Source organism: Pipistrellus hanaki, assembly GCF_964339955.1.
Source record: "Pipistrellus hanaki genome assembly, chromosome: 1".
NCBI classification, from domain to species: domain Eukaryota; kingdom Metazoa; phylum Chordata; class Mammalia; order Chiroptera; family Vespertilionidae; genus Pipistrellus; species Pipistrellus hanaki.
Window position 1 is genome coordinate 183,680,604 of NC_140503.1, and position 12,922 is coordinate 183,693,525.

The 12,922-nt window shown below is 38.2% G+C and overlaps 1 protein-coding gene across 1 annotated transcript in view; it reads right to left on the minus strand.

Moving 5' to 3' along the window:
* Positions 1-12,922, minus strand: part of GABRB1 (gamma-aminobutyric acid type A receptor subunit beta1) — a 362,332-nt gene that overhangs the window by 82,857 nt on the left and 266,553 nt on the right. The window contains exon 5 of the mRNA XM_084901040.1: positions 6,859-6,941. Within this exon, the coding sequence (XP_084757166.1) occupies positions 6,859-6,941 (83 nt within the window). The remainder of the gene's footprint in view (positions 1-6,858; positions 6,942-12,922) is intronic.

Below are 12,922 nucleotides of genomic sequence, written 5' to 3' on the forward strand. Positions count from 1 at the left end.
TTATTACTATTTTATTTTTTATTTTTTGTGAACATGAAAACATTAAAATCAACACAATGACAATATCCTGCAACTAAAAGATAGATTGAGTGGGTGATTCACTAAATTGAACACATTAAGACAATGCCTAAGTTAAAAGTTTCCAAATCATGTTTTGAAAACAAGCTATAAATATAAAAATAACCAGGTATCACTAAATGGTATCTTTGTTCAATAAATTGGTTGTGGTTCAGGTAGAAGGAATATAGACAGTCAATGGGTCAAATGAAACAAAAATTAGTGTGGTGAAGGCCTGGGGTGGGGGCAGGAGTAGGGCAGAGTGGGTCAGTGGGGAGAGGGAGGGAGGAAAGGGGACATCTGTAATACTTTCAACAATAAAGATATATTTTTTTAAAAATAAAACAAAAATTCATAGGGATTTATCAAATTTACCAGCACATCAAAATTCCTAAATATTTCCATATCTGGCTCTTAGTTGACACATTTATAATCTTGAGCTCTGAGATAATCTTGAAGTGCAAATATAAAATTATACAAATGAAAGCCTATTTTATGACAAGTAAAAGAACCCATGCCTTAAATCTTATCTGAGAACATGAAAACCAGACATCTATCTCTTAGACTTAAAAGACTTGAGAAGTTCGGAGCTAAGAAATTTAGCATAAATTCACTCCAAAAAATTTATTATTAAATACTACCCTAAGTTGTAATTATTCTTGTGAGCAAAGTAATGATCCTTTTAAAAATAGGTTTTATTATAATCCACAGAAGGAAGAAAAAATAAACATACAAACATATAAATGCTACATGGGAAGCTAACAGAATTTGGAGATAATAACTCGGGTACATAATTTAGATTGGATTCTCAAAGGCCTCTTATTGGAGATGTCATTTTAGGGGAGAACTGAAGGATGAGACGAGAAAAGGCAAAATAACCATAACGGATAAAAGCAATTCAGCCATTCATTCTATCTTGCAGGTAGAACGAATGGTATTTGACAATAGATTAGAATGGAGGAGTATAAGGGAGATGTCAACAATTAGTGCAAGGATTCTGACTGGATACTGAGATTAAGGAGACTGGGAATAAAACTCATTTGGGAGGGAAAATGATAGTTAACTTTTGAGCAAACTAAGATGCCTTTGAGACATAAAAATAGACATGTCAAGAAGAGTGCTATGTACCTCGTCTGGGGCTTAGAGTATAACTGAGCTGGAGGTATATTTTTGGGGACAGTGGGAATAAAGATGGTAGGTAAGGAGAGGTGATCTTTCTGAGAACAGTATCAGTGGAGGTGAGAGATGGGTAGACTTGTTCCAAATTACAGTGGGCTGAGAGGAAGTTGAGGCACTGGACAACAGATACAGACCATTATTCCAAGTAGCTTGAAGGAAAGGAAAGTAATTATGAAAAGATTAAGGGGAGCTGTAGGGGGAGAGTAGAAGTGTTTGATAGTGAGAAGAGTTTGAACTTGTTTTTGGGCTCTGAATAAAGGGCCAGCCAGAGGGTGAGATTGAGGATCTAAGTGATCAGGAGGTAGATTATGTGTGAACCTGAAAAAAAAAAATTCTCAGAGGAGGAAGACAAATGGAATCCTGAGCACAGAGGCCAAGGTCAGGCTATAATAAAAGAAGTAGGAGCACCTCTTCCTCTGAAATACCTAGGGCTAGCTTAGAATTGGTGAAGGTACAAGGAAGTTTAGAACAAGATGGGTGAGCCCACTGAGAGATTTCAGGCCTGAAATGGCTTCTACTGCTTTGGGGTATAGTGACAAGTGACACGATCTTGTACTGAGAGGATGAGATCAGGGTCGATATCTGCCTCCATTGTTGCTGCAGAGAATTGGAAAAGGCACCTGAATCCTCCATGATCGTTATCCCAAGTCATTCTATATCTACATGCAGCTCGTGGCTATCAAACCTTTACATGGTAGCTATATTGATTTCAAATTCCAAATCTTCTTAGTACTAAATTTCTTGATCAATTTTTCTATGTGCCATTAACTGTTTTTATAGCATCTCAGGGCTAGAAAGCTATTGACCTGCTCCAAGTTCAACTAAAATTTCTATTTAACAAGGCTTTATAACCTTTCCAATTTTATTTGATTAGATGACATTTTGAAAAAGCAAAAACATCTTTAATTTTTTCCTCAAAAGACCTAACCAAGAGAAACATTGCCCCATCCTTGGGATTGTGATGGAAGAGAATTGTGATGGAAAACTAGTGCATTTTGTACAGTAGGTAACGTTTCTACTCTATTGTTCACAAAAGTATAAACGGTTCAACTTTACTTTGCTGGAATGTCTACTTTATCATTCATATTTCCCAATATACATGACAGCCTCTCATTTTTAATCACTTTAAAGTTCAGTTATAGGCTTCATATATTCAGGGAAGGCTATTTCAGCAAATAAAGCAACACATGTTTCTTCATGAAGAGTTAAAAAACAATGAATAACAGATTCTGTATTTATTAGTACTTAACAACATATTGATTATGTTCTTAGGCAGGAAACAAGCAAAGCTCATTTTGAACTCCATAGTGTTGTCATATGTAACTTCGTTGCTTGGAATTATTTATTTTAATACTTAAGATCTCTTTACGTTGATTTATCTATTGTTAAGAAGGGATACATTTTAACTAAAATATTAAAGCTAAACAATGTTGTCATTTGAGGCCTTTATGTGTTTTCTGTTTGTTTGTTTGTTTTTTAATTAACATGAATGGAATCAAGGACTATCTGGCTTTCTGCATCCATAGACTACCCTCTCTTGCAGTTGCAATCATTTGACCTTTGACCTAGAAGCCAGCTCTGCCTCAGCTTCTGGGCTCTCTCTTAACCTGCATTAGGGATAATTTTAGGAAATACAGACCAATCTTTGGTTGACTCAGCATCCTCAACCTAGCTGCGAGTGGCTCCAACAGGTGCTGCCCCTCTGATTGTTGATGTTCAGCTCCCTTGCTCAGCTGTTGATTGCAGGATTCTATGACAGTAAGAGTACCTTGTTTTAAAGCCCCACTTCACCACTGTCCTTGGCTTGGGTAAGTTATTTCACTTTCTGAGCTTCAGATACATTATCTCTCAAAAGTTGGTAGAAATATTTATGTTACTGTTATACTAATACCTAGCTTTGGTCTGGCAAATACAAGGCAGTTCTGTGATTTCTCCTCCCCCCCCAACCCTTTCTCTCAAATTCCTGTCTTTATAAACTCCTCATTACACAGATTCTTACAGACTCCAGTCTCTGCTTTGCTTTAGGTAAATATCTGTAGGGACTAGAGTTCTGTGACCTGCTGTTGGGTCACTTGAATGATGGCCACCATCTGTCTGCAATTCTACCTATTAGCTGACTTGAGGGTTCCAGTGACCTGCCTCATCCATCTGTCCAGACAGCTGATGGCATATTACTGAATTTCCTCATGACTCCATATGCCTGAGTCACCACCTGTTGCCTGACACCATATTTTATAATTATTTTGGAGTATCTAGCTGTTTGTGCTTCTCCCATCCCTGCCACATGAAACTTATATTTTATTTCTTCCTCATCTATAGTTTTGTTTTGGTCATTATATGATATAATAGATGGACCTCAAAGTCATCTACTTCCTAAATATGAATAAAGTTAATTACCTACTTAAAGAAAAATCTTCTCCTACCCAATAAAAGAGTAATATGCAAATTAACCATCACTCTGCTCCACAAGCCACACCCACAAGTCAATCAGAGCGAGTATGCAAATTAACCCCAACCAAGATGGCTGCAGCCACAGAGGAGGTAGGCTTGGGTTTCTCTGGCAATGGAAGAAGCCAAGCTTTCTGCCTGCCCTAGCCAGCCTAAGCCTCCACTCAAGGCTACAAAGTTTCAATCATAGAAGGTAAACAAATCCAAACAGAAATGGCTGCCGCCATGAAGCAAGCAGGGGGCTTGGCTCCACTCCGGGCTACAAAGTTTCAATTGTAGAAAGTAAATATATCCCAGATTCCAGGGCTTCTGCTTGGGTCGCTGGGGGGCATGGCTGGTCTGCAAACCACCACAGGCCCCTCCCCCAGGCCACTCCATGCCCCAAGGGAACTCCCACCCTTATCTGGGATACCCTTCAGGGCAAACCAGCTTGCCTTCACCCATGCAGCAGGTCCATAGCCTATATAATAAAAGAGTAATATACAGATTGACCAACACACCAACACACAATATGGCTGTCCCATGTGGTAAAAGATCCTGCCCCTATGTGGTCACAAAATGTCCACCACAAGATGGTCATCAGGGGAGAATAGTTGGGAGGAACCAGGCCTGCAAAGAAGGGCAGTTGAGAGGGACCAGGCCTGCAAGGGAGGGTAGTTGAAGGTGATGAACCCTGCAGGAGAGGGCAGTTAGGGGTGACCAGGCCAGCAGAGGAGGGAAGTTGGGGGCAAACGGGCTGGCAGGGGAGCAGTTAGACATCAATCAGGCTGGCATGGGAGTGGTTAGTGGGTGATCAGGCTGGCAGGCAGAAGCAGTTAGGGGCAATCAGGAAGGCAGGCAGGTGAGCAGTTGGGAGTCAGTAGTCCTAGATTGTGAGAGGGATGTCCTAGATTGGAGACGGTGTAGGCTGGGCTGAGGGATACCCCCTCGCCCCCCACCCCATGCATGAATTTTGTGCACTGGGCCTATAGTAACTTATAATAATAGAAAAATTCAATATGTATTATAAAATAAAAATGCATTTCAGGAGATAATAAATCCTGATAATTTTAGCACTTGATAATTTGCAACACAGAATAGTGAATTCAAGGACTTTTCAAATTCACTACTTCTTTAGGTGACTGATGTAAATAAACCATAAGGTCCTTGAATTTTGAGAGGATGTATCCTACTACTTTCCAGAAAAGTAAAGGTAAAAGATCACAATCCATGGAAGAGATGCCAAGGGTAAAAGGCAATCCATATGAAGCAGCCCATGATGACCTCTTTCCATGACAGTTCCAAAAGCTGGTGGTTCACTTGCATAGCTTACGTTCTGCCTTATTTATGAACTATTACTGGCCATTAAAAATGATTGTCTTCATATTTCATTTCTACCTTTTGAATTTGGTTGTCATTTAAATCCAAAGTCTTCAGAATCACATAGAAACAGCTATCAACCAGCTTACTTATATAATGCATTTAAAAAATTAGAATATTTCTTAAAGAATAGCTCATGGATTTTCTTATTCATTCTAGTTTTATTGGTAGTATATCGCCATCTATGTCTGAATCTATATCTATATCTACATAAGTATGTTTATCTATTTCTATGTTTATATTCAGTAAAAGTAGAAAATTAATGTAATCCTATATACTAATAAAAACTTAATATGATGTGTCCCGTTGTCCAGTTGTCTGTTCAACCAATCAAAGTGTAATATGCTAATGACATGCTAAGGCTGCCCAACTGCTCACTATGATGTGCACTGACCACCAGGGGGCAGATGCTCTAACTGGTAGGTTAGCTTGTTGCTGGGGTCTAGCCAATTGGGACTGAGCAAGACAGGCCAAAGATGCCCTGGAGCCCTCCCACAGTCCCTCTCTGGCTCACCAAACTCCTGCATCCCTCCCAGGCCCTGATCTTGCATCACTGGATCCCTCAGCCTGCCTGTACCCTCTTGCAATCCCTCAGGGGATGTCGGAAAGTCGGCTTGGCCTGATCCCGCTCAATGCAGAAACTGCCCCCTGGTGGTCAGTGCGCTCCCACAGGATGAGCGCTGCTCAACCAGAAGCCAGGCTCATGGCTGGTAAGCACAGCAGTGGCGGTGGGAGCCTCTCCCACCTCCATGACAGAGCTAAGGATGTCTGACTACTAAGCTGTCAGTCAGACATACTACCCCGAGGACTCCCAGACTGCTAGAGGGCACAGGCCAGACTGAGAGAACCCCCTGCCCCCCTCCAAGTGCATAAATTTCATGCATTGGGCCTCTAGTTCATTAATAATCAGATAATTAGGAGTACAATACTATATTTACTGGTATTCTTTAATAATACTATGAGGTCACCTGAATTTTTCCCATTTTCTTTTACTCTTTTGATGTTTAGATCTGCGAAGAATTTTAGATGATTTAAGTAATTATCTTGTCTATTTCTCACATTACAGTAAGTGGCATTGTAACACTCTGAATTTACTACTGCACCTTTCTGTGTCCCTTAAAACCAGGAAATGGCCTAGGCCTGGTATTCACAATAAATGGACTTAAATGCCTGCTTGTTGATGGCTATGAAACAATGATACAAAGTCAGTAACATTGTTTCAGTGACTAAAATACTCAAATTGTTAAGAAAGCAATCAATGAAAACAGCCCACGAAGATAAACCAAAATCAGTCACTAGACCTGAAACATAGCAAGTCTTTGGCCCAATGCACCAGCATCATGAAGGTTTGTTCTTCCTATGAAGAAAGACAAAAGTGCACAAGACCCTACCATAGTGTTTTTCTAAAACACAACAATTTACAAACTTTAAGTTTAAAGTTTTACAAACTTTAAGAGTTTGTAAAATCTCTTAAAGTCTTCACAAACTAAAATATCCCCCCCCCCACCCCCTTGTTAATGCAGTTTGGGTGTTAGAACACCTTGGGAGAAACTCCACTCTGAAAAGGAGATAGCATGAGTTTGTCAATTGTCCTGCTAAACTAAGTAGACTTTTCTTCATGGTTCAAAAGTTTAATTGCATTGAAATGAACTTGAAGCCACCAATATAAGGGGGAATGTCACTATTGTTGGAAACCCTTAAAACGTTGGCAGCATAGTATAGCTGAAAATACCCTGTCACCTCTTCAACACGAGGTGGAATGTAACTGGGTCGAGCAAGCACCTCCCTTTCCATTCCCCCGTCCAAGTAACTCACAACTTTCAATCTCCAGAGTGCAGTTTTGTTCATCCAGAGGATATCTTCGTAGATCCATCATACATGCAGCTGTGGTTGTGATTCTGTCAAGATGAGAGAGAGAAAGATAGCATCATAAGGATGATGGCTTCCGTTTCCAGGCTTCCCAGCCCTGAATCATGTTACCAGTGGGCATAAAAATTTTGTGGTTAAATTTTTTGAAGGCAGGCAGATTGAATTTGAGTCTGTGTTTGCTGCTAACTAGTCTTGTGAGCCTGGGCTATTTAATTGAGCTCTATGAGCCTCAGTCCCCTTATCCATCATAACACCTACTACATAGGATGAATGGCAGAGAGAGGAGTGCTCCACAAATGCTGGTCATTATTCTAGCTATTTTTATCCCAGGGCCCTTCCTAAAACATCCTGGCAATGTCTCTGCCAGTATCTTCAGCAAGTCCTGCCTATGAATAGGTCATCTACATTATGCTTCAAAGCCTACCATCATCTGCTACAACCTAATAATAAAACAACAACAACAAAATATGTCCTCCATAACTTTCAGTGCCTAACACTACCCACTATTAGAGAGATTTGTCAGATTCATCTCTGAGACCTTGGTCCACCTATACTCAATGTAACTAGGAAAGAAACACTACTTTAGGATGAGTGTTCATACCACATAGTCACCAACTCCAGTTGAGCTTATGTTTTTATTCAAACCCAAAAACCCTGACTCTAGATATCTCACCTGGGTTTCCATTATCCCTCCATTTTCACTTGCCTGGGTTATGGAATCTGAGAGTAACTGAAATTTCTAGGCTATCCACTCTTAAAAACATTGCATATTACTATGGAATTGAAAAAGTGCTTTTTGTTTTTTAAAAAATTGCAAGCTCTTCTCTCACTAAAGTAATGTGTGATCATAATGTAAAAAATTCAAAATATTCAAATTTAATAATAGAACGTTTCCTTGCTATTTTAATTCCCAGGAACCATAACATTGGAAATTTTCCATGAATATTCCATGTACAAATAGGAGCACAGTTATATCTTCTTCTTATAAGACAACTTCTTAGACAGCTGTCTACGTGCTCTAAAGCTTTCTTGTTTTCATTAACAATGCACTTTGGAATTGGTTTTATATCAGTAAATAATAAGCTGTCTTAAAATTTTTACTGAGATATGTTCAGTTGTATGGGAATACCATACTTTATATTCCCAGTCATCTTTTGATGGACATTTACACTGTTTCCTGTCTTTTAATTTTGCTTTGTTTTGTTTTAAATATATTTTATTGATTCTTCACAGAGAGAAAGAGAGAGGGATAGAGAGCTAGAACATCAATTGGAAAGAAACATAGATCAGCCACCTCCTGCACACCCCACTGGGGATATGCCCGCAACCAAGGTACATGCCCTTGACCGGAATCGAACCTGGGACCTTTCAGTTTGCAGGCCAACGCTCTATCCACTGAGCCAAACTGGTTAGGGCATGTCTTTTAGTTTTACAAATGAAGATGTGTTGAATATACTGGTATACCCTACTAAATGGAAAGAGGTTGGTTGGAAAAAGGTATATGCATTGTAAGTTTTGTTACATTGCCCTTGGTAGAGGTTGTGCCAATTTATGCTCCCACTAACAGAGTATCTAAATTTGACAAAGCACTCTTCATTCCTATTTTTTGAGGCTGCCAAGGTGACTTATTGTTTTGATCATGTGTGTTAACCTAACAGGAACCTTCTTCTTAAAAACACTGTTACAAAAGGCCCTAATCTGAAAATACAATTTCACAAGCTTGTTTTTATGGTCTACAAGTATTTTAAAACACCCTAATGAGACAACACAATATTTTAAAAATATTTTAGAAAATATATATCTACCCTACTATAGTCTTTGTTTAACAGCTTCTTATGAGTAAAAGGATCATGAAAATTATCTGTAAACCAGAATCCCAGCACATGAAATCGCATGGCCCCACTGTGCTCACAGCCCCACCCAGGTCTTTGGTCATTACGGCGTTAGGGCCATGAGATTTTTATATATATAGATTACTAACGTGTGTCAAGTCCTATGACCCTATAACTTAGCCAGTGGATAATTTTCCCCCACAAGGGACATTTGACGACATCTGTAAACATTTTTGATTGTCAGGCTGGTAGTGGAGGCCTGATACTTGCATCTAGTTGGTGGAGGCCAGGGATTCTACATAACATCCTGCAATGACCAGGAAATCCCCCAACAGTAAAGAATTATCTGTTTCAAAATGTCAGTAGCGCCAAGGTTGAGAAATTTGGCTTAATGGTGGTTTTCAAATAATTTCCTTTGAGGAAAACATTAATGAAACAAAATCTTAAGTAGAAACTCAATCTATAAAAATAGAAATAAAATAAGTAAAAAGAGTATTTTGTTAATGTAAAATTATCTTTTAAGTTTAATGTTGACATCTATTTTAATGAGCACACAAATTTGGAAGCAGGAATTATAATTAAGGCCTTAAATCTCCCTCTGCAGCAATATTTTTCTGTTGAATTTTATTAATATAGTATTGAGAAAATCCTAATAGTGAAAAATTTGTTTCTAAAAATCTTACATGACCAGTCATAAGCTACCCTGAATTGGGTTAAAAAACCCATATCTGTGTGCCTCTGTGATCAATGACATCTTTCTAAATCAGTAAGCTCCTGATAGAGATCAACTACCTACATTCATAGATAGTTGATCTCTAGCAGGAGCTTACTGATGTGTTAAAAGGAAGCATTACTTGCTTCAAAGCAAAAATTCTCTATGCTCTGCATAAATTTCACCTGGCTGCATAAGTTAATATTGTGATGGTCTTGGATGCATTAAAATCTATATAGGACACTATATAGTGTACTTGTTTTTTTTATTATAGTATTAAATAATTATAACATTTTAACATAGAATTAGAATGAAATATTATTTGTGGGGCTGTTAATGATACTTGAAATTTAGAGATACTTGAAAATAGCATTTGACTCCCACTGTTCAGCATATCTCACTTAATTGACCTCATTTTCAGACAGGTGTCATCTGATTAATTAACCACATCACATCAAAATCAGGACATGCCTTGAAATCTTATGCTGAACCACTGATTCACATGTTGTGAAACTCTGGAGTTTTTACAAAGCAATTTGAAAAGCTAACAAAGCCTTGTATGTAAAATGAATAAATAATGTCTCATGTGCATGGATCCTACAGTTGCGAGTAATTAAAAAAAAAAAAAAACACCCAACTTTTGGAAAGCACAACAGGACTTACTATTGCTATCTGTTATGATCAATCCATTCAGGAATCAATAGATAAGATAAATCTAATTGCTATTATCTTGGGAAATCATACATCACACTATGTCCAAGACTTGATATTTTTTCAATTATGATATCCTGGACAAGTTAGTTTCTCTTGCCTTAAATCCTATTATGATACCAAGAAAAGCTGAGTAATCATAACTCAGAAAGGAAGGGAATCAAGGCAGCTCCAGGAAATTGAGCTGTAGGATGTGCCTGACTTCCTCTGGAAATCTGAGGTTAGTGAAACATTTTCCTTCTTGGGATCTATTTGCTCCTAATGTACAATTCCCCAGAGTATTTCCTTGGTTCAACTTGGATAGGTGATAACTCTTCCAAATTAATTAGTACAAGATGGAAGCAAAGTCACAGTTGTACAAATATAGTCACCAGGAGCCCACAAAGGTCCTGAGAAGGGAGGGATCATTGAGACTTTTGACAGTTATACATGCAGGTACTCAGAAAATGGTGTTGTGGCCTGTAGACATTTATGCAAGAGAGCATCAGTTTCTTCTAATTTAAGGGATTGTCACTTCTACATTTTTAAAAAAGGCTTATGACTAAGTTTGCTGAATGCCTTGGGCTCTTTATGAGGGAAAAAATGCTCAGAAATAATTCCCAGGATCATTAACAAATGATCTGGGTGAGAAGCAACAGTGAACATCTATAAGAATGAGTACTCCCTCCCTGTTTTTCCATTTGTTCACCTTGCTGAATGCAATTGCTCAGCAGTAGTTAGTAACCTCTGCAATTAATTAACACTTCCATATGGAAATGTGTTCACATTGTGGTGGAAGCAGCCTGATAATCTATACCTATGGAATCAAAGGTGCCAAGGATTAAAAAACAAAAACAAAACAAAACAAAAAAACCCCAAACTGGATGGGTTGACCATTTCAAGCTTAAAATGTTTTCTGAAATTTTTTTTTTAACTTTTCACACTCAAGTCATTAATTTTGAATGTGTAAAATTATTATTAGCCAATAGCAAATGAAGGTAGCACAGAGTATTACCAGCTAAAGCGAAAATAGTAATTCCTGTTTTTCTGAACATAGACTTCCCAGAGGTTCAGATTCATGATATCCATCTGTCTTCTTTCAAAGACATTTAGAATGGCTTACATTATAATCCAATTTATTGACATTTTGAATGTTAGGTCAGAACACTATAATAGGCTGTTAGAAGCTATGGTCCTGTGATACTTGGAAGTGAATGGAAATCGTATTGCTGTAGTATTCATTTATGAAGGTGTATTCTACATGGTCACTGACAGAAAAAGTCACTGTAATTACAAATTATGTATATTTGATGTCTAAGGGCAGTGTGACCCTCACTGGAGACAAAACACAGTCCAGGAAGACCTGGCCCATGAATAGCTTAAAACACACACACACACACACACACACACACACACACACACAGAAGACTTTGCAAATACTAGTAAGAATGTGAAATTAAATAAATGAACAAATTTTGTACATATGGTTGGGATTTCAATTTTATAGGGATGAGCTCCCATGTTTTAAACTTAATTTCTGTAGAACATAACTGTACCAAATCAATAGAATCTATATTAAGAAACTATGGGAACAGAGAGGGGGAAAGCCTGAAAATGCTGAATTCTAATTACACTCATAAAATTGGTAAAACTGATAGTGAGTCGCAATTTTAAGATTGCTATCGGTATCATTTAGTAAAGTTTGTTTGAAGAATGGTTTCTTTGGCCTCGAGGCTGCACCCTTGATCCAGGTGAAGTTTATCACTCAAAAACACTAATGAGAAACTGATGAACAAGCTTATCCTCAGTTATAACCACTGAGTACATGGATTTTTTCCCCCTTAGCTAACACTTACCGAATGGCGAAAAGAAATATGTATAATCTTCATAATTGGTGCTGGAAACTAATTTCAGCATGTCATAAATGCAAGTTTCATCAAATGGTTGATGGAACTTGGGGACTCAGCAAGGGCTGAATCACATATCATATTTTCTTCTGGAAATGGCTAAAGGCATTTCCCCAAACCTGAAAAGGATGCATAAATGATTGCTTGATACCAGACAGCCGAGGGGATTTCAATCTACATGTTATTGTCTCCTACTGGCCAAACACCTGAATAACTGTAGGCAGTTTTCCCAATCTGGAAATGAATTCTATATACCAACCTTACCCTTTGATATGTATATCTACCTTGCCTTAGGATAAATTGTGTTAATAAAAAGCAAGGGGTCCAGAGAGACAGGAGAACTTGGTTTCTTTAGCTAAGTTTTCTCTGGCTCCTCAAAGTGCCTTCCCAAATTATGTTTCATCTTTGGACTCTTGATTAATTTAAATGCAGTGCCTTCTCCAGGTTCCTGAACCCCTTCAAGATGCTGGATTAAGATTACCAGCATTATTTGGCATCAAATTTTATTTTTGGCAAGCTACCATGTTTAGGAAAATATCTTGGTATTTGAAGGTGAAATCCTGAGCATGTGAGAATAAACAACTAATCTTTTCTGTCAAAGATAAGTTTAGATAGCCACCATTTTGGACTGTATAACTTGGCAGCAACCATGTTGGCTGCATGACTTGTAGCTTCCCTGGGGGCCACCATATTGAAATGACAAAGGCTAACCCCTCCCTTTGAATTAGCCAATCATGAAAGAGTGTGCACCTGAGTTCCAATTAAGAGTGAGGGACAGGTCACGTGTGTCAGGATTAAAACGCCTACCAGAATTTTCCTCTTAGGGAAAATACTGGTATAGAAGATAGATTTGAATCTATTAATGAATA